Below are 27,609 nucleotides of genomic sequence, written 5' to 3'. Positions count from 1 at the left end.
ACAGGTAGCTAGCTATATCCTAGACCTACAGAGACAGGTAGCTATATCCTAGACCTACAGAGACAGGTAGCTATATCCTAGACCTACAGAGACAGGTAGCTATATCCTAGACCTACAGAGACAGGTAGCTATATCCTAGACCTACAGAGACAGGTAGCTATATCCTAGACCTACAGAGACAGGTAGCTATATCCTAGACCTACAGAGACAGGTAGCTATATCCTAGACCTACAGAGACAGGTAGCTATATCCTAGACCTACAGAGACAGGTAGCTATATCCTAGACCTACAGAGACAGGTAGCTATATCCTAGACCTACAGAGACAGGTAGCTATATCCTAGACCTACAGAGACAGGTAGCTATATCCTAAACCTACAGAGACAGGTAGCTATATCCTAGACCTAGAGAGACAGGTAGCTATATCCTAGACCTACAGAGACAGGTAGCTATATCCTAGACCTTTTTCTTTATTTTTACTATTTTCTACATTGTAGAATAATAGTGAAGGCATCGACACTATAAAATAACCAATATGGAATCATGTAGTAACCAAAAAAAAACAGAACCACATGGGTGTTCATTTTGATCTCACAGGGTGAGATCTTGCGTGGAGCCCCAGATCGAGGGAGATTATCAGTGGTCTTGTATGTCTTCCATTTCCTAATAATTGCTCCCACAGTTGATTTCTTCAAACCAAGCTGCTTACCTATTGCAGATTCAGTCTTCCCAGCCTGGTGCAGGTCTACAATTTTGTTTCTGGTGTCCTTTGACAGCTCTTTGGTCTTGGCCATAGTGGAGTTTGGAGTGTGACTGTTTGAGGTTGCGGACAGGTGTCTTTTATACTGATAACAAGTTCAAACAGGTGCCATGAATACAGGTAACGAGTGGAGGATAGAGGAGCCTCTTAAAGAAAAAGTTACAGGTCTGTGAGAGCCAGAAATCTTGCTTGTTTGTAGGTGACCAAATACTTATTTTCCACCATAATTTGCCAATAAATTCATGAAAAATCCTACGATGTGATTTTCTGGATTTTTTTTCCATCATTTTGTCTGTCATAGTTGAAGTGTACCTATGATGAAAATTACAGGCCTCTCTCATCTTTCTAAGTGGGAGAACTTGCACAATTGGTGGCTGACTAAATACTTTTTTGCCACACTGTATTTATTTTAAATAAAATTGCAACAAAAAAATTACCAATTTTCGCTTCGTGATTATGAGGTAGTGTGTATAGATTGGCAAATAAAATTTATTTAATCCATTTTAGAATAAGGCTGTAAATGAACAAAATGTGGGGAAAAAGGAAGGGGTCTGACTACTTTCCGAATGCACTGTATATCCTAGACCTAGAGAGACGGGTAGATAGAGATATCCTAGACCTAGAGAGACAGGTAGATTGAGATATCCTAGACCTAGAGAGACAGGTAGATAGAGAGATCCTAGACCTAGAGAGACAGGTAGATAGAGATATCCTAGACCTAGAGAGACGGGTAGATAGAGATATCCTAGACCTAGAGAGACGGGTAGATAGAGATATCCTAGACCTAGAGAGACAGGTAGATAGAGATATCCTAGACCTAGAGAGACCGGTAGATAGAGAGATCCTAGACCTAGAGAGACAGGTAGATAGAGAGATGGGTAGATAGATCATGTACAGGTAGATATCCACAATATTTCAGTATCATCTGGTTGCCAACCAAACAGCAACACAAAAATAACATTATAACAAAGTAGCAGACAAACAGAAACACAAACATTTATCCTTGTGCTGGGGACAGGGGCACGACTCTAGGGGTAGGAAGTGCGTAGGAGCATGCAGAGTGGTGTAAGTGTCTGAGTCCTTACAGGTGTGTTATTATATACAGTTGAAGTTGAACGTTTACATACACCTTAGCCAAATACATTTAAACTCAGTTTTCACAATTCCTGATATTTAATCCTTGTAAAAATTCCCTGTCTTAGGTCAGTTAGGATCACCACTTTATTTTAATAATGTGAAATGTCAGAATAATAATAGAATTATTTATTTCAGCTTTTATTTATTTCATCACATTCCTCATTGGTCAGAAGTTTACATACACTCAATTAGTATTTGGTAGCATTGCCTTTAAATTGTTTAACTTGGGTCAAACATTTCGGGTAGCCTTCCACAAGCTTCCCACAACAAGTTGGATGAATTTTGGCCCATTCCTCCTGACAGAGCTGGTGTAACTGAGTCAGGTTTGTAGGCCTCCTCGCTCGCTCACACGTTTTCAGTTCTGCCCACAAATGTTCTATAGGATTGAGGTCAGAGCTTTGTGATGGCCACTCCAATACCTTGACTTTGTTGTCCTTGAGCCATTTTGTCACAACTTTGGAAGTATGCTTGGGGCATTGTCCATTTGCAACCAAACTTTAACTTCCTGACCGATGTCTTGAGATGTTGCTTCAATATATCCACATAATTTTCCTACCTCATGATTCCATCTATTTTGTGAAGTGCACCAGTCCCTCCTGCAGCAAAGCACCCCCACAACCTGATGCTTCCACCCCCATGCTTCACGGTTGGGATGGTGTTCTTCGGCTTGCAAGCCTCCCCCTTTTTTCTCCAAACATAACGATGGTCATTATTGGCCAAACAGTTCTATTTTTGTTTCATCATCTTTGTCCCCATGTTCAGTTGCAAACCGTAGTCTGGCTTTTTAATGGTGGTTTTGGAGCAGTGGCTTCTTCCTTGCCGAGTGGCCGTTCAGGTTATGTCGATATAGGACTTGTTTTACCGTGGATATAGATACTTTTGTACCTCTTTCCTCCAGCATCTTCACAAGGTCCTTTGCTGTTGTTCTGGGATTGATTTGCCCTTTTCGCACAAAAGTACATTCATCTCTAGGAGACAGAACGAGTCTCCTTCCTGAGCAGTATGATGGCTGCGTGGTCCCATGGTGTTTATACTTGCGTACTATTGTTTGTACAGATGAACGTGGTACCTTCAGGCATTTTGAAATTGCTCCCAAGGATGAACCAGACTTGTGGAGGTCTACAGTTCTTTTTCTGAGTTCTTGGCTGATTTCTTTTGATTTTCCCATGATGTCAAGCAAAGAGGCACTGAGTTTGAAGGTAGGCCTTGAAATACATCCACAGGTACACCTCCAATTGACTCAAATGATGTCAACTAGCCTATCAGAAACTTCTAAAGCTATGACATCATTTCTGGAATTTTCCAAGCTGTTTAAAAGGCACAATCAACTTAGTGTATGTAAACTTCTGACCCACTGGAATTGTGAAACAGTGAAATATAAGTGAAATAATCTGTCTATAAACAATTGCTGGAAAAATGACTTGTGTCATGCACAAAGTAGATGTCCTAACCGACTTGCCAAAACTATAGTTTGTAAACAAGACATTTCTGGAGTGGTTGAAAAATGAGTTTTAATGACTCCAACCTAAGTGTATGTTAACTTCCGACTTCAACTGTATAACATGTGGAAGGGGGGTCGGAGTCGGGTGGGAGGAGTAGGGGTGGGAGGAGCAGGGGTCGGAGTCAGGTGGGAGGAGCAGGGGTCGGAGTCGGGTGGGAGGAGCAGGGGTCGGGTGGGAGGAGCAGGGGTCGGAGTCCAATGGGAGGAGCAAGGGTCGAGGACGCAAGAATCAAGGTTTTATTGTTCTTAGTTTTTATGACCGTTCTATGTATTTTTGTTATCGTCCCCTTCGCTCCTTCTGTGCACTGTGCTCCTTCCCACTCACAGACCAAGCCCCTCCCCCTGCCACTCACACACCAAGCCCCTCCCTCTGCCACTCACACACCAAGCCCCTCCCTCTGCCACTCACACACCAAGCCCCTCCCTCTGCCACTCACAAAAATAACAATGAAAGATAACTTCTTCCTCTCTGAGAACAAGCAGTTTAAACTCACTATTTGCATTTGAGGTTTGGTCCAACGGAAATTGGTCATGTGGACACAAACGCTTAGAGACATTATTTTACTGCAATAGACGAGAACTTAAACTCTCTTACAATACCCTTTTAAAGTCTCAACTCCCAAAATGTTGAACAGAGCAGACCCTGCTGAATTGAGTGTCAATAAACATGATTGTGGAAAGTTAATGCTTCGTTTGTCACGGGCGGCATTGCCGTGAAATGAACACAAAAAGACACATTTATAACAGGAATTGGCAACTTGTTCTGAGAAATAAGCATCGTCTTATCCAGGTAGGCTACTTGATTTCAGTATGTTAAAGTCAACATGCGGCTGTTCAGACAGGAGATGGACAGGAGGGTGTATATATAATGGTTCAACTGTTCTACCTTGTTAGCATATAAACGATTAGCTGGCTACTCACTACCACGTGGGTTTGCGCTTGAGAGATTGTTCATGAGACCTGTGTTATATTTTCTAAAAGGCCTGCTACAAAATGTTCATTATTAGTGGTTGTGCATGAATTTGCATTTTCATAGACAGAAAAAAGCAGGGTGAACTATTTTGATAAAATCATTTGTGGGTCTTATGGTTTAGTCCAGGTCTCATGGTTTAGTCCAGGTCTCATGGTTTAGTCCAGGTCTCATGGTTTAGTCCAGGTCTCATGGTTTAGTCCAGGTCTAATTTTACATGCAGTGTTTTGACCTTTTAAATTGTGCATAAAAGCTTATTTAGAGAATTGTATTTATTTATTTTCTTATCAAGAAGTTTGGGGGGTGTGAGGGGTAGTGAGGAATAGTGAGGGGTAGTGAGGAATAGTGAGGGGTAGTGAGGAATAGTGAGGGGTAGTGAGGAATAGTGAGGGGTAGTGAGGAATAGTGAGGGGTAGTGAGGAATAGTGAGGGGTAGTGAGGAATAGTGAGGGGTAGTGAGGAATAGTGAGGGTAGTGAGGAATAGTGAGGGGTAGTGAGGAATAGTGAGGGGTAGTGAGGAATAGTGAGGGGTAGTGAGGAATAGTGAGGGGTAGTGAGGAATAGTGAGGGGTAGTGAGGAATAGTGAGGGGGAATAGTGAGGAATAGTGAGGGGTAGTGAGGAATAGTGAGGGGTAGTGAGGAATAGTGAGGAATAGTGAGGGGTAGTGAGGAATAGTGAGGAATAGTGAGGGTGGTGAGGAATAGTGAGGGGTGGTGAGGAATAGTGAGGGGTAGTGAGGAATAGTGAGGAATAGTGAGGGTAGTGAGGAATAGTGAGGGGTGGTGAGGAATAGTGAGGAATAGTGAGGGGTGGTGAGGAATAGTGAGGAATAGTGAGGAATAGTGAGGGGTAGTGAGGGGTAGTGAGGAATAGTGTGGGGTAGTGAGTCTGAGAATGTGAGGGGTGGAGAAGAGGAATGTGAACCAGTGAGAGGCATAGAGGTGTGTGTGAGGGGGCAGTGAGGGGTTGTGGAATAGTGAGGGGTGTGAGGGGGCAGTGAGTTGTGTATATAGTGTGTGTGAGGGGGCAGTGAGCGTTGGAGTATATAGTGTATGTGAACCAGTGAGAGTTGGCATATAGTGTGTGTGAGGGGGCAGTGAGAGTTGTATATAGTGTGTGTGAGGGGGCAGTGAGTTGTGTATATAGTGTGTGTGTGGGGGGCAGTGAGAGTTGTGTATATAGTGTGTGTGAGGGGGGCAGTGAGTTGTGTATATAGTGTGTGTGAGGGGGCAGTGAGAGTTGTGTATATAGTGTGTGTGTGAGGGGGCAGTGAGTTGTGTATATAGTGTGTGTGAGGGGGGCAGTGAGAGTTGTGTATATAGTGTGTGTGAGGGGGCAGTGAGTTGTGTATATAGTGTGTGTGAGGGGGCAGTGAGTTGTGTATATAGTGTGTGTGAGGGGGCAGTGAGAGTTGTGTATATAGTGTGTGTGAGGGGGCAGTGAGTTGTGTATATAGTGTGTGTGAGGGGGCAGTGAGAGTTGTGTATATAGTGTGTGAGGGGGGCAGTGAGAGTTGTGTATATAGTGTGTGTGGGGGCAGTGAGAGTTGTGTATATAGTGTGTGTGAGGGGGGCAGTGAGAGTTGTGTATAAGTGTGTGTGAGGGGGCAGTGAGTTGTGTATATAGTGTGTGTGAGGGGGCAGTGAGTTGTGTATATAGTGTGTGTGAGGGGGCAGTGAGAGTTGTGTATATAGTGTGTGAGGGGGGCAGTGAGTTGTGTATATAGTGTGTGAGGGGGCAGTGAGAGTTGTGTATATAGTGTGTGTGAGGGGGCAGTGAGAGTTGTGTATATAGTGTGTGTGAGGGGGCAGTGAGAGTTGTGTATATAGTGTGTGAGGGGGCAGTGAGAGTTGTGTATATAGTGTGTGAGGGGGCAGTGAGAGTTGTGTATATAGTGTGTGTGAGGGGGCAGTGAGAGTTGTGTATATAGTGTGTGAGGGGGCAGTGAGAGTTGTGTATATAGTGTGTGTGAGGGGGCAGTGAGAGTTGTGTATATAGTGTGTGAGGGGGCAGTGAGTTGTGTATATAGTGTGTGTGAGGGGGCAGTGAGAGTTGTGTATATAGTGTGTGTGAGGGGGCAGTGAGAGTTGTGTATATAGTGTGTGTGAGGGGGCAGTGAGAGTTGTGTATATAGTGTGTGTGAGGGGGCAGTGAGAGTTGTGTATATAGTGTGTGTGAGGGTGGCAGTGAGAGTTGTGTATATAGTGTGTGTGAGGGGGCAGTGAGTTGTGTATATAGTGTGTGTGAGGGGGCAGTGAGAGTTGTGTATATAGTGTGTGTGAGGGTGGCAGTGAGAGTTGTGTATATAGTGTGTGTGAGGGGGCAGTGAGTTGTGTATATAGTGTGTGTGAGGGGGCAGTGAGAGTTGTGTATATAGTGTGTGTGAGGAGGGCAGTGAGAGTTGTGTATATAGTGTGTGAGGGGGCAGTGAGAGTTGTGTATATAGTGTGTGTGAGGGTGGCAGTGAGAGTTGTGTATATAGTGTGTGTGAGGGGGCAGTGAGTTGTGTATATAGTGTGTGTGAGGGGGCAGTGAGTTGTGTATATAGTGTGTGTGAGGGGGCAGTGAGAGTTGTGTATATAGTGTGTGTGAGGGGGCAGTGAGTTGTGTATATAGTGTGTGTGAGGGCAGTGAGAGTTGTGTATATAGTGTGTGTGAGGGGGCAGTGAGAGTTGTGTATATAGTGTGTGTGAGGGGGCAGTGAGAGTTGTGTATATAGTGTGTGAGGGGGCAGTGAGAGTTGTGTATATAGTGTGTGTGAGGGGGCAGTGAGAGTTGTGTATATAGTGTGTGTGAGGGGGCAGTGAGAGTTGTGTATATAGTGTGTGTGAGGGGGCAGTGAGAGTTGTGTATATAGTGTGTGTGAGGGGGGACAGTGAGAGTTGTGTATATAGTGTGTGTGAGGGGGCAGTGAGAGTTGTGTATATAGTGTGTGTGAGGGGGCAGTGAGAGTTGTGTATATAGTGTGTGTGAGGGGGCAGTGAGAGTTGTGTATATAGTGTGTGTGTGGGGGCAGTGAGAGTTGTGTATATAGTGTGTGTGGGGGGCAGTGAGTTGTGTATATAGTGTGTGTGTGGGGGCAGTGAGAGTTGTGTATATAGTGTGTGTGAGGGGGGCAGTGAGTTGTGTATATAGTGTGTGAGGGGGCAGTGAGAGTTGTGTATATAGTGTGTGTGAGGGGGCAGTGAGTTGTGTATATAGTGTGTGTGAGGGGGCAGTGAGAGTTGTGTATATAGTGTGTGTGAGGGGGGCAGTGAGTTGTGTGTATAGTGTGTGTGTGGGGGGCAGTGAGAGTTGTGTATATAGTGTGTGTGTGGGGGGCAGTGAGTTGTGTATATAGTGTGTGTGAGGGGGGCAGTGAGAGTTGTGTATATAGTGTGTGTGTGACCTACCAACAGAAGTAGGCATCTCTCCCCACTGCAGCACCACGTCTTTAGTGATGCGTCCGTAGGTGTTGACATAGACGCCCTCGTCCTCGTAACACAGCAGCATCTCCATCCCGTCGGTCCGCGGCAGCACCACGATGGCATGGGGCGTCACCTGACTCTGAATCTGCCGGGGGCGATAGATACCACACAGTGGAGGGGTGGGGTGGCATCAGCCTGGCGGGCACAGAGCACGACCCCCACAACTCCTCTACCTCTTTCTTTCCCGGATTTCTCTAAATGTCTCTCTCTTCTTTCCCCCCCTCCCTGTCTTGTGGCCAGCTCCCCACCCCCCTGTGCGAGGAGAAACTGCTGCAACAATGGAATCTCCCACTCCAACATTCACACAATCACCATGGTAACACAGAATGTAAACAAAATAGCATCGTCATGGTTTGAACAACATAAATGGTAAACGTCATGGTATTTGAGCACTGAAACCAGAACTGCCACACAGTAGGTACGGTTACCATTTAAGAGGTCATAGTTCAAAGAGGAACCAACGGCTCACCACCAGAGTGGAGAAATCAGATGTTACCTGGTTCAGGTTTCCTTCTCTGAGCGCACACACACTCACACTCACACTCTTACGTGGGAGGGAATGTAGATGTCATAAGGGTTGCCAGAGTCGACATCAATGACATGGAACCCGACGCTGGAGCCATAGATAACCTTTAACCTCTGACCCTCCTCCACCGTCAGGTCAACCAGCTGGGGGTGGTGCTGCAGGTCAGTGAACGACTGACAGACAGACAGAACGAGAGACAGCAGGGAACAGAGAAAGAGATACTGTGATCACTGATGTGTGGGGAGCGTTTTGCTTGAAAATGGCTGCTGGGCATCACCCAGGTGATCGTAGAGGAAATGAGATCATACTGGTGTGTGTGTGTGTGTTACCTTGAAAGCCATGAACTTGTGGTAGGGTTTGGGTGCCCAGGCAAAGATCTCCACTGAGTTCTTCAGAGCGATGACCAGAAACTTGATCCTCTCATACTTCACTGGAAACAGCACACACAGGAGAGTCAATCACTCACTGAGACTTGTGTTAGTAACCTGTGGTAATGCCTAGGCTTTAGCTCAATGGGCTAATGCAACACACAGGTTTAAACTTCACCCAGCCACCACCACCTCCGGGACACGCGCGCACACACACACACACACACACACGCACGCACGCACGCACGCACGCACGCACGCACACACACGTACCAACTTTGTAGTGCACACAGCCCTCCAGCTCTCCTACAGTGACCCAGCCCTGCTTCTTCTCCACCTCGGGGTCGTTGTGTAATATCCTGTTCCTCAGCCAGGACAGGTAGTACACACGCAGCTTATTCTTCTTCCCTGGAGAGAGAGAGAGAGGGGGAGGGGAGAGGAGAGAGAGGCCAGGGGAGAGAGAGGGGAGAGGGAGGAGAGAGGGAGGATAGAGAGGAGAGAGAGGCCAGGGGAGAGAGAGGGAGGGAGGAGAGGGGATAGAGAGAGGGGGAGAGAGAGAGAGGGGAGAGGAGAGAGGGGAGAGGGGAGAGGGGAGAAGAGGAGAGAGGGGAGAGGGGGAGAGGAGAGAGAGAGAGAGGGAGAGGAGAGGAGAGGGGAGAGGGGAGAGGAGAGAGGGAGAGAGAGAGGAGAGGGAGGAGAAGAGGGGAGAAGAGGAGAGAGAGAGAGGGGAGGGAGGGAGGAGAGGGAGGAGAGAGGGAGGAGAGAGGGAGGAGGGAGAGAGAGAGGGGAGAGGGAGGAGAGAGGGGAGAGGGAGGAGAGAGGGGGAGGGGAGAGAGGAGGAGAGAGGGGGGGAGAGGGGGAGGAGAGAGGGAGGCCAGGGGAGAGAGGGGAGAGGGAGGGGAGAGAGAGGCCAGGGAGAGAGAGAGGAGAGAGGGGAGGGAGGGGAGGAGAGGCCAGGGGAGAGAGAGGGGGAGGGAGGAGAGAGGAGAAGAGAGAGGGGGGAGGAGAGGCCAGGGGGAGAGAGAGGAGGAGAGGAGGAGAGGGGGAGAGGAGGGAGGAGAGAGGGGAGAGAGAGGAGAGAGTGGCCAGGGGAGAGAGAGGGGAGGGAGGAGGGAGGAGGGAGGAGGGAGGAGAGAGGGGAGGGAGTAGAAGAGAGAGGGGAAAGGAGAAGAGGGAGGAGAGAGGGAAAAGTCTTCAGCCTGTTAGCTCTTTGAGAGTGATCTTCCAATCTGAACAAAGCATTGCTACAGGCCTCGAGTTGTTCAGAAAACACAAGTCTGCCTTTTGAGCCCAGACAGTCAAAACCACAACACTCGGCTCCGATGGAGCTCCAGAACCATTTGGTCCGATTGTGTTTAAGTAGCAGTCAGTCCTACCTGATATGGTGACCAGGACGTTGAGGCCCTCCAGAACGTCCATCTGTTGGAAGCGCCGGCGGTTGATCAGGTTATAGACCTTCCCCTGACCACTACGGTCCAGCAACATCAGACCGTTCTCTGTCCCCACCAGCAGGTTCACACCTAGACACACACAAATAATAAAACACACACAATAGCACAATGTGTGTGTATATGTACTGTATAGTTTAAGTCTCTTACCCCAGAGAGCAGCACACAGTATCTCAGAGTTGAAGCGTTTCTTGTATTTGCGTATCTCAGGCGTGTCGCTGTGAGGTCGTATGTTGGTCGGGTTCACGTTGACCACACTGATCTTTCTGGCCTCGTTCAGTCTAGCCTGCTCCTGAAGCAGCAGCTCGTTTGCAAAGTGGGCTGCAACCACAGGGTAACATTACACTAACGTTCACATAACCTTTCAAACTTACAACCACAGGACAACCTTAAAACATAAAGAAACATTTGCACAACCTACTGATTCCTAAGCAATTCACTGGCAAGAGGAGCTTGAGCAAGAAGCCATTGGTGATAGCTACTTCTATAAAGGAACATTTGACTTACTATGACTGTGATATGTGGATGTCTCACCTAGCGATCGTAAAGCTAGAGTCCTTCATTTAAACAACACAGTGGCCTCTGTTTGGGTAAAAAGCTGAGCGATGGGCCTGGAGAAATGTAACCAATCTCAAATTCACAGACAGAGCTATGGATGCAAAGACTGACCATCTGTGATATCAACATTACAGTTCTAATCATGTTTTGAGGCTATACAGTGTTTGATTACATTTACATTGTTTAGTAACATTGGAGTAAAATAAGCTCACAGTGCAAGTATTCAGACCCCTTCACCTTTTCCACATTGTTACCTCACAGCCTTATTCTAAAATGAATCAAATAAAACAAAACATTCTCCTCAATCTACACACAATACCCTATAAGGACAAAGCGAAAACAGATTTTTTTTGAAATGTTTGCACATTTATTAAAAATTAAATCGGACACTTTGCTGTGAGACTCGAAACTGACCTCAGGTGCATCCTGTTTCCATTTTTCACCCCTGATGTTTCTACAACTTGATTGGAGTCCACCTGTAGTAAATTCAGTTGATTGGACATGATTTGGAAAGGCACACACCTGCCTATATAAGGTCCCACAGTTTACAGTGCATGTCAGAGCAAAAACCAAGACATGAGGTCGAAGGAATTGTCCGTAGAACTCAGAGACAGGATTGTGTCAAGGCACAGATCTGTAGAAGGGTATCAAAAATATGTTTGCAGCATTGAAGGTCCCCAAGAACACAGTGGCCTCAATCATTCTTAAATGGAGGAAGTTTGGAATCACCAATCACCTCTTCCTAGAGCTGTCCGCCCGGGCAAACTGAGCAATCGGGGGAGAAGGGCCTTGGTCGGGGAGGTGAAAAAAGAACCCGATGGTCACTCTGACAGAGTTCCAGAGGTCCTCTGTGGAGATGAGAGAACCTTCCAGAAGGACAACCATCCCTGCAGCTGGTAGAGTGGCCAGCCGGAAGCCACTCCTCAGTAAAAGGCACATGACAGCCCACTTGGAGTTTGACTAAAGGCACCTAAAAACTCTCAGACCATTAGAAACCAGATTCTCTGGTCTGATGAAAGCAAGATTGAACTCTTTGGCCTGAATGCCAAGCATCACGTCTGGAGGAAACCTGGCACCATCTTTACGGTGAAGCATGGTGGTGGCAGCATCATGCTGTGGGGATGTTTTTCAGTGGCAGGGACTTTGAGACTAGTCAGGATCGAGGGAAAGATGAACGGAGCAAAGTACAGAGTTTCTTGATGAAAACCTGCTGCAGAGTGCTCAGGACCTCAATCTGGGGAGAAGGTTCACCTTCCAACTGCACAACAACCCTAAGCACACAACCAAGACATTGACATTGCAGGAGTGGCCAGAGCCCGGACCTGAACTCTATCGAACATCTCTGGAGAGACCTGAAAATAGCTGTCTGCGTCGCTCCCCATCCAACCTGACAGAGCTTGAGAGGATCTGCAGATAAGAATGGGAGAAACTCCCCAAATACAGGTGTGCCAAGCTTGTAGCATCATACCCAAGAAGACTTGAGGCTGTAATCGCTGCCAAAGGTGTTTCAAAAAAGTACTCAATAAAGGGTCTGAATACTTATGTAAATGTGATAGTTTTTTAGTTTTAATAAATTTGTAATAAATGCGAACATTTCTAAAAAACAGTTTTTGTTTGGTCTTTATGGGGTATTGTGTGTAGATTGATGAGGGAAAAAACAATTGAATCCATTTTAGAATAAGGCTGTAACATAATAAAATGTGGAAAAGTGAAGGGGTCTGAATACTTTACGAATGCACTGTATATTTTGGGTTCTGATGAGGTACGACAGTTGAACTAAGCTCATGAGGCATTTATAAGTTATATTCTTCAAGAATCTATATTGTATCATTCATTTATAAGTTTTTAAAAAATATGGATGTAACAAGCAAGGATTCTAGCTTTAGGATGAAGGAACTAACTAGCTGTAAGTCACTCTGGATAAGAGCGTCTGCTAAATGACTAGAATGTAAAGATAACAGACTCACCGGACGCAGAGTTTTCATCATCATCATCATCCTCAGTGGGGGAGGTTCCGTAGACTCGTGGATCAACGAATGGCGTGAAGGAGGAGGACTTGGAGCCACTGCCCATGCCGTACTGCCAATCAGAGAGAGGGTTGGGATCAGTGCCTCAGAGCATCAGGTCTCAGAGGTATCCCAGACCACGTGATCTGACCAGGAAAAACTACAGGCCCCAATTTCTGTCCTTTGAGGTAACAGGTAGCCAGGTGGGAGGGTTTTCAGCATAATCTAACACAGTGGTCACCAACCAGTTGATTGGTATCTTCATAGCATTCCTAGTCGATCACCAAACATTTCTGTGGAAAAGCCAACGATAAAGGCTTGCACTCATTTTTTAAAATCCGTATTGCGCTGTTGGCGGTAGGTGCACTTGATTCAGTAGGTGCACTTGATTCATTTAACCTTTGTATCAAATAAAATTTTATGGACACATACACATGGTTAGCAGATGTTAATGGTCACATACACATGGTTAGCAGATGTTAATGGTCACATACACATGGTTAACAGATGTTAATGCGAGTGTAGCGGATTCTTGTGCTTCTAGTTCCCGACAGTGCAGTAATATCTAACAATTCCCAACAACTACCTTATACACACATCTAAAGGGATGGAATAAGAATATGTACAAAAACACATATGGATGAGCGATGACTGAGCGGCATAGGCAAGGTGCCATAGACGGTATAAGGTACCGTATATACATGTGAGATGAGTAATGTAAGATATGTTAACATTATTAAAGTGGCATTGTTTAAAGTGACGAGTGATCCATTTATTAAAGTGGCCAGTGATTTGAATCTCTATTAAGGCAGTAGCCTCTCGGAGTTAATGATTGCTGTTAAGCAGTCTGATGGCCTTGAGATAGAAGATGTTTTTCAGTCTCTCTGTCCCAGCTTTGATGCACCTGTACTGACCTCGCCTTCTGGACGGTAGTGGGGTGAACAGGCAGTGACTCGGGTGGTTGTTGTCCTTGATGATCATTTTGGCCTTCCTGTGACATCGGGTGGTGTAGGTGTCTTGGAAGGCAGGTAGTTTGCCCCCGGTGATGCGTTGTGCAGACCGCACCACCCTCTGGAGAGCCTTGTGGTTCAGTGCGGTGCAGTTGCCATACCAGGCGGTGATACAGACTGACAGGATGCTCTCGATTGTGCATCTGTAAAAGTTTGTCAGGGTTTTAGGTGACAAGCCAAATTTCTTCAGCCTCCTGAGGTTGAAGAGGCGCTGTTGCTTCTTCTTCACCACACTGTCTGTGTGGGTGGACCATTTCAGTTTGTCTGTGATGTGTACGCCGAGGAACTTAAAACTTTGCACCTTCTCCACTGCTGTCCCTTCGATGTGGATAGGGGGTGCTCCCTCAGCTGTTTCCTGAAGTCCACGATCATCTCCTTGGTTTTGTTGATGTTGAGTGAGGTTGTTTTCCTGACACCACACTCCGAGTGGCCTCACCTCCTCCCTAGAGGCTGTCTCGTCATTGTTGGAAATCAAGCCCACTACTGTTGTGTCATATGCAAACTTGATGATTGAGTTGGAGGTGTGCGTGGCCACGCAGTCATGGGTCAACAGGGAGTACAGGAGGGAGCTGAGCACGCACCCTTGTGGGGCCCAAGTGTTGATGGTCACTTTTAGTGGAGATGTTGTTTCCTACCTTCACCACATGGGGGAGGCCCATCAGAAAGTCCAGGACCCAATTGCACAGGATGAGGTTGAGACCCAGGGCCTCCAGCTTAATAATGAGCTTGGAGGGTACTATGGTGTTGAATGCTGAGCTGTAGTCAATGAACAGCATTCTTACATAGGTATTCCTCTTGTCCAGATGGGATAGGGCAGTGTGCAGTGTGATGGCGATTGTTGAGGCGGTATGCAAACTGAAGTGGGTCTAGGGTGGCCGGTAAGGTGGAGGCGATATCATCCTTGACTAGTCTCTCAAAGCACTTCGTGGTGACAGAAGTGAGTGCTACGATAGTCATTTAGTTCAGTTATCTTTGCCTTCTTGGGTACAGGAACAATGGTGGCCGTCTTGAAGCATGTGGGGACATCAGACTGGGATGGGGAGGGATTGAATATGTCCGTAAACACACCAGCCAGCTGGTCTGCACATGCTCTGAGGGCGCGGCTAGGGATTGCGTCTGGGCCAGCACAGCAGCTTTGCGAGAGTTAACACGTTTAAATGTCTTACTCACATTAGCCATGGAGAAGGAGAGGGGGAGGCACAGTTCTTGTTAGTGGGCCGCGATGGTGGCGTTGTATTATCCTCAAAGCGGGCAAAGAAGGTGTTTAGTTTGTCTAGAAGCGAGACGTCGGTGTCCGTGACGTGGCTGGTTTTCTTTTTGTAGTCTGATTTCCTGTAGACCCTGCCACATAGGTCTTGTGTCTGAGCAGTTGAATTGGGACTGTACTTTGTCCCTATACCAACATTTCGCTTATTTGATTGCCTTGCGGAGGGAATAACTACAGTGTTTATATTCGGCCATATTCCCAGTCATCTTTCCATGGTTAAATTTGGTGGATCGCGCTTTCAGTTTTGTATCCATCCACAGTTTCTGGTTAGGGTAGGTTAATAGTCACAGTGGGTACATCTCCAATGCACTTCCTTATAAACTCACTCACCGAGTCAGCGTATAGATCGATGTTATTCTCTGAGGCTCTCTCAGACCGACGTTGAATGATCCTAGTCACGGGTATATCCTGTTTGAGTTTCTGCCTATAAGACGGTAGGAGCAAGATGGAGTCGTGGTTGAATTTGCCAAAGGGAGGGCGAGGGAGGGCCTTGTATGCATCGCGGAAGTTAGGGGGAAAAAATGCACCTTTATAATAAAGCATTACATGCATAATCACATTTGCGATCACTTTTGAGAATGGTGTTTTCCCGCTAAGTGATTGCATTTTGGAACCTTTGCGCATCTAGCCTTCTACCGTGTGCACATTGCTGTACTTAGAATGTAAAGAAATAGAAAATACGTTCTGATCTGTTGCATCAGCCTCATTGCTATTAAACGTTTTTTAGATTCTAGTGGTTGTATTAATTTGGGATCTTTCGCATCCCACAACTGTCCCAGACTATGCTTGGAATATTTTTCTCTCGCACAGAAGGACAAGTTGACCAATAGAACAGGTAAACTTTTGTACTATGTGGGATAGTAGTAGTCAATAGTAGATTGACATAGACTAGTGCTTTTGCTGTTCGTTAGGCCTACTCACCTTGTTGGGTGACGAAAAGTAAATGTGGACAGTTCTTCCAACATCTTCAATGAGCGCCTTGGAAATCGATAAGGACATACGCACTTGTTTCCCCGACGTGTCTGTCTTCACTTGTAGCCTGGGAGAAGGCCCGATTACATGACGGGCCTTGGCTAAACTGAATTGAGATATCTATGGCCTCCCGGGTGGCGCAGTGGTTAAGGGCGCTGTACTGCAGCGCCAGCTGTGCCATCAGAGACTCAGAGACGCAGTGCGCGCTAACCAAGGTTGCCAGGTGCACGGTGTTTCCTCCGGCACATTGGTGCGGCTGGCTTCCGGGTTGGATGCGCGCTGTGTTAAGAAGCAGTGCGGCTAGGTTGGGTTGTGTATCGGAGGACGCATGACTTTCAACCTTAGTCTCTCCCGAGCCCGTACGGGAGTTGTAGCGATGAGACAAGATAGTAGCTACTACAACAATTGGATACCACGAAATTGGGGAGAAAAAGGGGTAAAAAAAAAAAAGATATATCTGAGAGAGCCATGTGAGTGAAAGGTGCTACGGAGCACGCAGCCGGGAGAAGATAATTTGTATTATTATTTTCAGCCCAAGGGCACAATGGCCACTGGCCGCTAAAGGCATGGATTTTTATAGGGAGCATTACGGGCTCATTACTGGGAAATTCAAGTTATTATCAAGTGCTTCTCAAATTGTGAATGAGAGACTGATGAAGTGTGTGCAGCCTGCACCAAAAACAAAGCAGAGCTCATGCCTTTCATGTAACTTTTTTCAAATCATCATTAGAGTCGCATCATGCAGCCTTAGAATGTATTAAAAAACATATAGCCCAACATTTGCATATCACAACTAAAGTTGTATAAATAACTGGCATAGCCAGACCAGGGCCTAACATAAGGACGACTCAGAGTGTGCTATTTTTCTGAAATAGACTACATTTTCTTCATATAATGTTTCTTTAGACCTGCCTAAAATAAATAATGGAAATATTGTGATGGTGTATTGTGATAGTGACAATACTAAAATGATTTACAAACTTTTTTTCTCAAAAGTTATTCGTGGAAGCCAGTAGATGCTAAACATGTTTATGTTAATTAACGGTCAACTAGTGGGACCGGCAGTTATTTGCTTGACAATCACCGGCTGACAAAATGTCATGACCGCCATTGCACTAATCTTGACTCAGAAAAGGTTGGTGATCACTGCTCTAATGGGTTGCCAGAGTGGAAAGTGTGTTGAGCAACATTAGACTTGGTTTGCCATGCGCACACAACATGCAGGAGAGAGAGGAGAGCATGTGACCATCAGCAGCAAAGGAAGAGAATGGATGGGAGAAATGGATATGGATTAGGGTGGGTTTAGTCTCAGGAGCCAAACAGACTAGGTTTTCCAAGTCAAACTAGAGGGGAGGGTGAGTGTTTCTTCTTCTTCAGTTTTAGGACGCAGAGAGAACACAAGGGAACAGAGGCAACGGGTTCTGTGTGCAGTGGGGTTGTGTTTAGATGACTAGCATGTAGGGGGGTTGTGTGTAGATGACTAGCATGTAGGGGTTGTGTGTAGATGACTAGCATGTAGGGGGTTGTGTGTAGATGACTAGCATGTAGGGGGTTGTGTGTAGATGACTAGCATGTAGGGGGTTGTGTGTAGATGACTAGCATGTAGGGGGTTGTGTGTAGATGACTAGCATGTAGGGGGTTGTGTGTAGATGACTAGCATGTAGGGGGATGACTAGCATGTGTGTGTAGATGACTAGCATGTAGGGGGTTGTGTGTAGATGACTAGCATGTAGGGGGTTGTGTGTAGATGACTAGCATGTAGGGGGTTGTGTGTAGATGACTAGCATGTAGGGGGTTGTGTGTAGATGACTAGCATGTAGGGGGTTGTGTGTAGATGACAGCATGTAGGGGGTTGTGTGTAGATGACTAGCATGTAGGGGGTTGTGTGTAGATGACTAGCATGTAGGGGTTGTGTGTAGATGACTATGTAGGGGGTTGTGTGTAGATGACTAGCATGTAGGGGGTTGTGTGTAGATGACTAGCATGTAGGGGGTTGTGTGTAGATGACTAGCATGTAGGGGGTTGTGTGTAGATGACTAGCATGTAGGGGTTGTGTGTAGATGACTAGCATGTAGGGGGTTGTGTGTAGATGACTAGCATGTAGGGGGTTGTGTGTAGATGACTAGCATGTAGGGGGTTGTGTGTAGATGACTAGCATGTAGGGGGTTGTGTGTAGATGACTAGCATGTAGGGGGTTGTGTGTAGATGACTAGCATGTAGGGGGTTGTGTGTAGATGACTAGATGACTAGCATGTAGGGGGTTGTGTGTAGATGACTAGCATGTAGGGGGTTGTGTGTAGATGACTAGCATGTAGGGGGTGTAGATGACTAGCATGTGGGGTTAGATGACTAGCATGTAGGGGGTTGTGTGTAGATGACTAGCATGTAGGGGTTGTGTGTAGATGACTAGCATGTAGGGGGTTGTAGATGGGTAGGGGGGGGGTGTGTGTAGATGACTAGCATGTAGGGGGTTGTGTGTAGATGACTAGCATGTAGGGGGTTGTGTGTAGATGACTAGCATGTAAGGGGGTTGTGTGTAGATGACAAGCAGGTAAGGGGGTTGTGTGTAGATGACTAGCAGGTAAGGGGGTTGTGTGTAGATGACTAGCATGTAGGGGGGTTGTGTATAGATGACTAGCATGTAAGGGTGTAGGGTGCAAGGTCGCAAGCAGTTGGGGTGTAGGGGTCTAGTGAACCTACTTCGGAGTGGCTGCGCCCAGAGCCATTGCCAGGGGAGACCAGGGGGGAAGGGCTTTGCTGCACCAGATCGGGCAGATTGGCGTTGCTGAAGAAACCGTTGCTGTCAGCGAGAGCGGAGCTCCGCCTCCTGTCCCCATAGGTCTGGAACAGAGAGAGAGTGAGGGGCACTCTAGGCACTGATCTAAGGTCAGATTAATATATTTCCTTGTGATGGGTAGGATTTGGGAAGGGTAAGCGGATTCTAGATTTGAGGTTGAGGTAAGGTTGGAATCTAATGGTTAAGGTTAGGTTTAGGGGGTTCATCTGGATCTGTGGTTAAGGGGTACATTCTGCCCCTGATATGGAAAGTGGGTGAACCCAGAGGAGTGAAGAAGCAGAGTAACAACTGGTGACAATGCAGAGACGAACACGCACACACAGCACACCCACGAGCTGAGTGCATGCCTGGATGCTGGGTGTTGAGTTGTGTATAAAGCGGGCAGTGTGGAGCTCTGGGGTCAGGGATTGAAGGTGACTGACCTCTCTCATCATCAGGGAGCTGTCTTGGGAACTGTTGCCGTGGGAATCATCATGTCCTCCCATCACACCGTACGACTCACCTCCACTCTGCCCTGCAGCCGGCCTGACACACACAAGTTTAAAATATATAGCTAAAATGCTGACACACACTCACTTTGTAATACACACACTTTCTAACACACACTCACATGATGCGTGGGATGTCGCTGACAGACACAGAGCCGTCGTTACTTCTTCCCCCTCCCTCCTCGTCGCTCTGTGACTCATCACTGGACGAGGAGTAGTCCGTCACCTTGACGGGCGGGCGGTTAGGTTCCTCCCCCTGGCGCAGCTCCCTCAGCTCCTTGGCCAGAGCCGTCAGGTCCTGGAGGTCAGAGGTCAGGAGAGGGTATTATAAAAAGGTCAGTACTCACGTGGTGGATGCGGTAACAGTTGCATTGATTCATGGGCAATATTTTATTGGCACAATATTTTACACATACATGTTTCAGCCGTTAACTAATTCCCCAGAGCGTGAGTGAGGAACAATGAGGCTTCAGTCAGGAAAGGTCAGGAAAGGTCACTAATAGAGGGGTTAGAGGTCAGGGGTTAGAGGTCAGGTCTGCCTCTTTCAAACGGCACAGGTAGAGCAGGACAGGTGAGCTAAAGGAGAAAGGGGCGTGCACGTGAAAATAGGGGACTGTGTGTACATGAGTGTGTACGTGGAGGTCAATAGGTATCTTACCAACTCCTCCTGGATGATCCAGAGAAGTGGAGAAAAAGAGGGTCAATAAGAGAGAGAGGGAGAGAGGTGAAACTATCACTATTGCAGGGAGAGACAAACCTTTTGTACTCATCAGAGAGATTGAGAGTGGGAGGGAGAGAGTGGGAGGGTGAGTGTGGGAGGGTGAGTGAGTGTGAACAAGTGAGTTAATACCCGGATGGGTGAATGAGTGAAAGAGCTAGGCAGTGAATGATTGAGAGAGATATGGAGAAAGGGTGAGGAGAAATGCCACTAACCTCATCTACAGCTCTCTTATAGCTCTAAACAGGATGGAGAGAAACGCAGAGAAGAAAGAGCAGGTAGAGAATAAAACAGGAATGTGGGAGGGAAAAAGAGAAGATGAAAGAGAAGTCATGGATTGATGTGTTCAGAGAAGAAAATGAGTTGTGTGTTTCTCTCTGTGTGTGTGTGTGTGTGTACACTCACTGCGGGCCTGCTAGGTCGTGTCAGTGTCACATCTCTGTTCTCTTCTTTGGTCTCCTGGGGCGGCGCCATAGACCCCTCCGCCCCTGTCAACCAATCACATCACTGCTCAGTAAATAGTCAACCAATCACATCACTGCTCAGTAAATGGTCAACTAATCACATATCTGTCTGTATAGTCTTAAAAGCTGAAACCTTTATAGTAGCACACATGGGAATCTGTGGGTTTCTCAAAATGCATACTACCGTGCTCCGAGCACACAAGAACAGGAGGGTTGGAGTATGAGTCCAAATCAAAGTATGGGAAACAGAACCATGTAGGGCACTTCGAATGTGTACTCCGTTTGTACATATTTTTAAGCATACATCGATGCAAGCTTCAATGGAAAGTATACACAGGAATATGACACAACCACGTAAAAAAAACGAAGCAACATTTCTTGAAATAAATGGCAGCCATTATTTGACCTGAAGCGAGAGAAAATCCCCTCAGACTTCGGAATGAAATGTTGCCTATTGACATCTCATATGTTGCATGACTACAATATTTTATCTTAATAAATACATCCTGTGTTCATTTTGGCATGTTTACCTGCCTACAATACCCACTGTAGAGTGTGTAAATCGCAAACCTATAGTAAGTCAATACGGCTGAATGGCTAGCTACTATTGTTAGCTAGCCAGATAGCCATGAAGAATTGTTAGCTAACTAGCTACCCATCCATGAATAATTGACATCTTCCCATTCGTTTTCGGTCATTTTTTCTTGTTAAACTATCTGGTTTGCTACATTTTTACAATTCACATATAGCTGATAGTTCTGAAGTACAATGTTTTCTTTGTGTATTTATTGTTTCGTCTCTATTGTCATTGTCCTGGCTGGAAGAAGGTTCAGTGAATGGGGAGGTGCAGTGAGGTAATACAGTAGGGGGAGGTGCAGTGAGGTAATACAGTAGGGGAGGTGCAGTGAGGTAATACAGTAGGGGAGGTGCAGTGAGGTAATACAGTAGGGGAGGTGCAGTGAGGTAATACAGTAGGGGAGGTGCAGTGAGGTAATACAGTAGGGGAGGTGCAGTGAGGTAATACAGTAGGGGAGGTGCAGTGAGGTAATACAGTAGAGGGGTGCAACGTGAGGTAATACAGTAGGGGAGGTGCAGTGAGGTAATACAGTAGGGGAGGTGCAGTGAGGTAATACAGTAGAGGGGGTGCAACGTGAGGTAATACAGTAGGGGAGGTGCAGTGAGGTAATACAGTAGGGGAGGTGCAGTGAGGTAATACAGTAGAGGGGGTGCAACGTGAGGTAATACAGTAGGGGAGGAGCAGTGAGGTAATACAGTAGGGGAGGTGCAGTGAGGTAATACAGTAGAGGGGGTGCAACGTGAGGTAATACAGTAGGGGAGGAGCAGTGAGGTAATACAGTAGAGGGGGTGCAACGTGAGGTAATACAGTAGGGGAGGAGCAGCGTGAGGTAATACAGTAGGGGAGGTGCAGTGAGGTAATACAGTAGAGGGGGTGCAACGTGAGGTAATACAGTAGGGGAGGAGCAGCGTGAGGTAATACAGTAGGGGAGGTGCAGTGAGGTAATACAGTAGAGGGGGTGCAACGTGAGGTAATACAGTAGGGGAGGAGCAGTGTGAGGTAATACAGTAGGGGAGGTGCAGCGTGAGGTAATACAGTAGGGGAGGTGCAGCGTGAGGTAATACAGTAGGGGAGGTGCAGCGTGAGGTAATACAGTAGGGGAGGAGCAGCGTGAGGTAATACAGTAGGGGAGGTGCAGCGTGAGGTAATACAGTAGGGGAGGTGCAGCGTGAGGTAATACAGTAGGGGAGGTGCAGTGTGAGGTAATACAGTAGGGGAGGTGCAGCGTGAGGTAATACAGTAGGGGAGGTGCAACGTGAGGTAATACAGTAGGGGAGGTGCAGCGTGAGGTAATACAGTAGGGGAGGTGCAGCGTGAGGTAATACAGTAGGGGAGGTGCAGTGAGGTAATACAGTAGGGGAGGAGCAGCGTGAGGTAATACAGTAGGGGAGGAGCAGTGTGAGGTAATACAGTAGGGGAGGAGCAGCGTGAGGTAATACAGTAGGGGAGGTGCAGCGTGAGGTAATACAGTAGGGGAGGTGCAACGTGAGGTAATACAGTAGGGGAGGAGCAGCGTGAGGTAATACAGTAGGGGAGGTGCAGCGTGAGGTAATACAGTAGGGGAGGTGCAGCGTGAGGTAATACAGTAGGGGAGGTGCAGTGTGAGGTAATACAGTAGGGGAGGTGCAGCGTGAGGTAATACAGTAGGGGGAGGTGCAGCGTGAGGTAATACAGTAGGGGAGGTGCAGCGTGAGGTAATACAGTAGGGGAGGTGCAGCGTGAGGTAATACAGTAGGGGAGGTGCAGTGAGGTAATACAGTAGGGGAGGTGCAGCGTGAGGTAATACAGTAGGGGGAGGTGCAGCGTGAGGTAATACAGTAGGGGGGAGGTGCAGCGTGAGGTAATACAGTAGGGGGAGTGTGAGTGCTTCTCAAATGGAATGTTTAATGCGTTCTCCAGAGTACTCAGGGGAACGTCCTTGGAGAATGCACTCGGTACTCAGGGGAACGTCCTTGGAGAATGCACTCGGTACTCAGAGGAACGTCCTTGGAGAATGCACTCGGTACTCAGGGGAACGTCCTTGGAAAATGCACTCGGAGCGTGTAGAGCACGGTGGTATCAAATCAAATCAAATGTATTTATAAAGCCCTTCATACATCAGCTGATATCTCAAAGTGCTGTACAGAAACCCAGCCTAAAACCCCAAACAGCAAGCAATGCAGGTGTAGAAGCATGGTATGCATTTTGAGAAACCCCCTTCGTGTGGTGGTATGTGTACCTCTCTCGTTGCTTCCACCCTGGGAGGAGTTGGATGAGCTGCTGCTGCTTGTCCTCTTCAGGGGTGTTTCCATGGAGACATCAGTCCTCCGCAGGTCTGGGTTACTTTGGCGACACACACAAACAACATCAAGTGCCTGATTCACAATGGAGGTCTGGAGTGTGTGTGTGTGTGTGTGTGTGTGTGTACCTGGCCCGTATCAGGTGTGATCCAGCTCTAGGAGCAAGGCCCCCAGGTCCACTCCCAGGAGAGTGCTTCCTGACCAGGGCTGGAGAGATAGACGTGGTCCTCTGGGGCACCTACACACACACACACACACACACACACACACACATTAAAAACCTGTTAGAACAGATGTAAATGTGGGATCATATACTGTATTCTTAATCTCAAACTAAATTTGCCAAAATATGTACGTAGAGATTTGAGATTAAGAATCGAAAAGGGCACCAAAATTTCAGACACATTGCATTCCAGACAGAAACACAAACATTGTCATGCAGACCTTCGGAGGTAGGTCTAGGTCCGTTCGTAGCCAGGAGTTGCGGTCCAGTTTGTCGAGTGGGGGAGCGAGGCGGGGGAGAGGAATAGGAGAAGGGGTGTCTGAGGTGGGGTCAGAGTTCTGGCGGGGCATGGGGGCGGCCGGGGAGGGGGACGGGGAGGGCGACAAGCCTGTGACACCTGCAGGGTCATGGAGAGACTGGGACCCAGACAGACCATGGGACTTCACCTGTACCAGGTGGGCCATCTGACAATACCAGAACAGATCAGGGCCAGATCAGGACCAGATCAGATCAGGACCAGAGGATGAGGTTTACATCAAGACCAGATCAGATCAGGACCAGAGGATGAGGTTTACATCAGGACCAGATCAGATCAGGACCAGAGGATGAGGTTTACATCAGGACCAGGCAGGTAGAGGAGCAGGTGTAGAGGTGAAAGAGAGGAAAGTGAGGAAAGGAAAGGAGGAATGGAAGGTGGGGGGGAACAGGAAGGGGAGGAGGGTGGAAGGGAGAGTTACTCAGAGTGGAAAAACAAACATCAAAAAGGGTAAACGTTCCACTTTTCCAGTCTCTCTCACCTGTGGTTCTGTAGAGCGGTGCATGGGTGGTGTTCGGGCCTGCTGAATGCCCCCGCTGCTGAAGGACTCGGATCGGGGAGGCAGGGATGGGTCGGAAATACGGTTGGACACTTTATGATGCAGACCTGGAGAACTCTGTCTGTTCAGCTTGGAACGCTCCTCCACCTGACACACAGACACAGCACACTCATTTATACTGGCAGTCAGTGACAGATTATCAATGCATGTATGTGTGACGTGTGTCAAACCGCCAGTTTCCCTTATTACCATGGAGGAGAAGCCATGTTCAGCAGAGACCACAGAGACAGACCTGGCTACAGTGTGCCTTTTTTTGCGCGTGTGTGTGTGTGGGGGGTGTCCAGAGGGAAGCAGATACACCCATGTGGGTTTAGACAGATATAGCTGTGGCTGGCCTACATCAGCTCACAGTGACCAACCACTGTGGGGCAAGCAGGATATGTGTGTGTGGCTTGGATATAGGCTAAATCAGGAGCTGAAGTGTGTCCCTAAGAACATGGAGCCTATGTATAAAGCAGACTAAAACAGATTGACTGACAGAGTCTGACTTCTAGAGGAAGAGAGAGATGTATAACCATTCTAAAAAACGCAAGGCACCATCTAGAATGTAGAGAGAAAAGAAAGCTGTTCTCAAACTTTCCAGCCAAAATTCTAGAACTATCCAGCCACCATTCTAAAAAAACACCAGTAACATAGAACCATCCAGCCACCATTCTAGAACCATCCAGCCACCATTCTAGAACCATCCAGCCACCATTCTAGAACTATCCAGCCACCATTCTAGAACTATCCAGCCACCATTCTAGAACCATCCAGCCACCATTCTAGAACCATCCAGCCACCATTCTAGAACCATCCAGCCACCATTCTAGAAACACCCAGCCACCATTCTAGAACTCTCTAGCAACTACTCTAGAACATAGAACATTCCAGCAAGGGTTCTTTCAGGAGTCCGTCCCCTGGTGTAAGGGAAGAGAAAATTGTTAACAAGGAAAGGAGAGTCCCGTTCAGAAGAAAGGAGGGATGGGAGAGAGAAAGAGAGCTCCACAGACACACCAGCCAAGGGTTAAAGGTTAGGGTTAGTCCACCTCTGAAGAGAGAGAGGGAGGAAGTGTCTCAAACACCGGAAGTTGGTGTCTCCCTCACTGACCCATCGACCTGGACACCTCCCCCTCAACTCCTGAACTTCTCCCTTAGGGCTCTTCCTTCTGGCCTCAGGGCGACGCATGATTGGATGAAAGGAGTCAGGGGCGGGATCAGGGGCGAAGGACACACGTATACACGGAAAGGTCACACTATTGCCTTCAGATTGGAGAAGCCTCTCCCTGGAGGGACTTGATTGGGCAGGGTAGGAGGGGGGACGGGAGCAGGGGGTGTAAACCAGGGAACAGGAGGAGTGCTAGGCTGACATCTCGAGGCTGGCTACTCGAGGCTGGCTACTCGAGGCTGGCTACTCGAGGCTGGCTAGTCGAGGCTGGCTACTCGAGGCTGGCTACTCGAGGCTGGCTACTCGAGGCTGGCTAAAGGACTGGTGCTTAATGGGAGGAATATGAGGTGAGCTACTCTGGGTTTGACGCAGTACCTAGAGACAGAACATCACACTGTCACTGAACACATCAAACACATATAGCTATGTGGACACACACACACATATATAACTGGAAGAACCTGAAAAAAACACACACAGCAACAGAAGGTCTGTCCATGATGGAGACACTGTGTTTTGGAAAAAGAGAGAGACATTTTGATATATCTTATAGTCCAGACATAGCAATGATACAGGGCTCCCACTCTTCAGAAAACTTCACGCCTGAGAGGAGAGAGATCATTATAGGAAACATAATATACTGTTGGTGTGTAACCAAATATACTGAACACATCTATAAGCGTTGTGTGTGTGGTGTGTGTGTGGTGTGTGTGTGGTGTGTGTGTGGTGTGTGTGTGGTGTGTGTGTGGTGTGTGTGTGCGTGCAAACAGTACCTCCTTGGCCCAGGCAGGTTTGTCGTTATTAGGGGCTGTGTCTTTGTAGTGATACAGCTGTTTCTTGTCTTGTGGCCGTGGCTCCTGCTGCTGCTGCTGTAAGGACACCAGGTAGGCTCTCTCCTGCTGCAGCTGTCTCTGGAGACGCTCAGCCTGATGCTGCTCCTCCATCTGCTTACGCTTGTACTCCTGTAGATACACGCAGACGGTTTACACAGGAAACAAAGCACAAACACAAAGTACACTCCATGGCCAAAAGTATGGACACTTGCGTGTCGAACATCTCATTCCAAAATCATGGGCATTAATATGGAGTTGGTCCCCCCTTTGCTGCTATAACAGCCTCCACTCTCCTGGGAAGGCTTTCCACTAGATGTTAGAACATTGCTTCCATTCAGCTACAAGAGCATCAGTGAGGTCGGGCACTGATGTTGGGTGATTAGGTCTAGCTTGCAGTCAGCGTTCCAATTCATCCTAAAGGTGTTCGATGGGGTTGAAGTCAGGGCTCTGCGCAGGCCAGTCAAGTTCTTCTACAAACCATTACTGTATGGACCTGGCTTTGTGCACAGGGGCGTTGTCATGCTGAAACAGGAAAGGGCCTTCCCCAAACTGTTACCACAAAGTTGGAAGCACAGAATCATCCAGAATGTCTTTGTATACTGTAGCGTTAAAATCACTGGAACTAGCCCCAGACCTCCTCCACCAAACTTTGCAGTTGGTACTATGTATGGTGATCTTCACAATAACAGCACTTACAGTTGACCGGGGCAGCTCTAGCAGGTCAGAAATGTAACAAACTGACCTGTTGGAAAGGTGGCATCCTATGACGGTGCTACGATGAAAGTCACTGAGCTCTTCAGTGAGGCCATTCTACTGTCAATGTTTGTTTATGGAGATTGCATGGCAATTCCACTGGGCCAGGAGTTTCCATACACTAAGTTGACTGTGCCTTTAAACAGCTTGGAAAATTCCAGAAAATTATGTCATGGCTTTAGAAGATAGGCTAATTGACATAATTTGAGTCAATTGGAGGTATACCTGTGGATGTATTTCAAGGCCTACCTTCAAACTCTGTGCCTCTTTGCTTGAAATCATGGGAAAATCAAAAGAAATCAGCCAAGCCTTCAGAAAAAAACTGGAGACCTCCACAAGTCTTGTTCATCCTTGGGAGCAATTTCCAAACACCTGAAGGTACCACGTTCATCTGTACAAACAATAGTACGCAAGTATAAACACCATGGGACCACGCAGCCGCCATACCGCTCAGGAAGGAGACT

General features: G+C 47.4%; 1 protein-coding gene across 12 annotated transcripts in view; it reads right to left on the bottom strand.

Moving 5' to 3' along the window:
* Positions 1–27,609, bottom strand: part of tnikb (TRAF2 and NCK interacting kinase b) — a 96,652-nt gene that overhangs the window by 6,434 nt on the left and 62,609 nt on the right. For 6 of the 12 annotated variants that reach the window (XM_042308563.1, XM_042308560.1, XM_042308564.1 and 3 more), the window contains 17 exons: positions 26,333–26,521; positions 24,335–24,499; positions 23,759–24,001; positions 23,443–23,552; positions 23,254–23,357; positions 20,400–20,482; positions 20,210–20,233; positions 19,399–19,574; positions 19,211–19,313; positions 18,692–18,832; positions 12,704–12,815; positions 10,329–10,499; positions 10,107–10,250; positions 9,004–9,138; positions 8,692–8,792; positions 8,386–8,535; positions 7,762–7,921 (listed from right to left, as the gene is read on the bottom strand). In XM_042308563.1, the coding sequence (XP_042164497.1) occupies positions 7,762–7,921; positions 8,386–8,535; positions 8,692–8,792; positions 9,004–9,138; positions 10,107–10,250; positions 10,329–10,499; positions 12,704–12,815; positions 18,692–18,832; positions 19,211–19,313; positions 19,399–19,574; positions 20,210–20,233; positions 20,400–20,482; positions 23,254–23,357; positions 23,443–23,552; positions 23,759–24,001; positions 24,335–24,499; positions 26,333–26,521 (2,311 nt within the window). The remainder of the gene's footprint in view (positions 1–7,761; positions 7,922–8,385; positions 8,536–8,691; positions 8,793–9,003; positions 9,139–10,106; positions 10,251–10,328; positions 10,500–12,703; positions 12,816–18,691; positions 18,833–19,210; positions 19,314–19,398; positions 19,575–20,209; positions 20,234–20,399; positions 20,483–23,253; positions 23,358–23,442; positions 23,553–23,758; positions 24,002–24,334; positions 24,500–26,332; positions 26,522–27,609) is intronic. The other 6 variants (XM_042308562.1, XM_042308570.1, XM_042308571.1 and 3 more) reach the window with 4 other exon arrangements.

The sequence above is a fragment of the Oncorhynchus tshawytscha genome, linkage group LG29 (genome assembly GCF_018296145.1).
Source record: "Oncorhynchus tshawytscha isolate Ot180627B linkage group LG29, Otsh_v2.0, whole genome shotgun sequence".
In the NCBI taxonomy this organism is placed as follows: Eukaryota; Metazoa; Chordata; class Actinopteri; order Salmoniformes; family Salmonidae; genus Oncorhynchus; species Oncorhynchus tshawytscha.
Note: the sequence above shows the minus strand (reverse complement) of the source record. Positions and strands in the feature narration are given on the sequence as shown.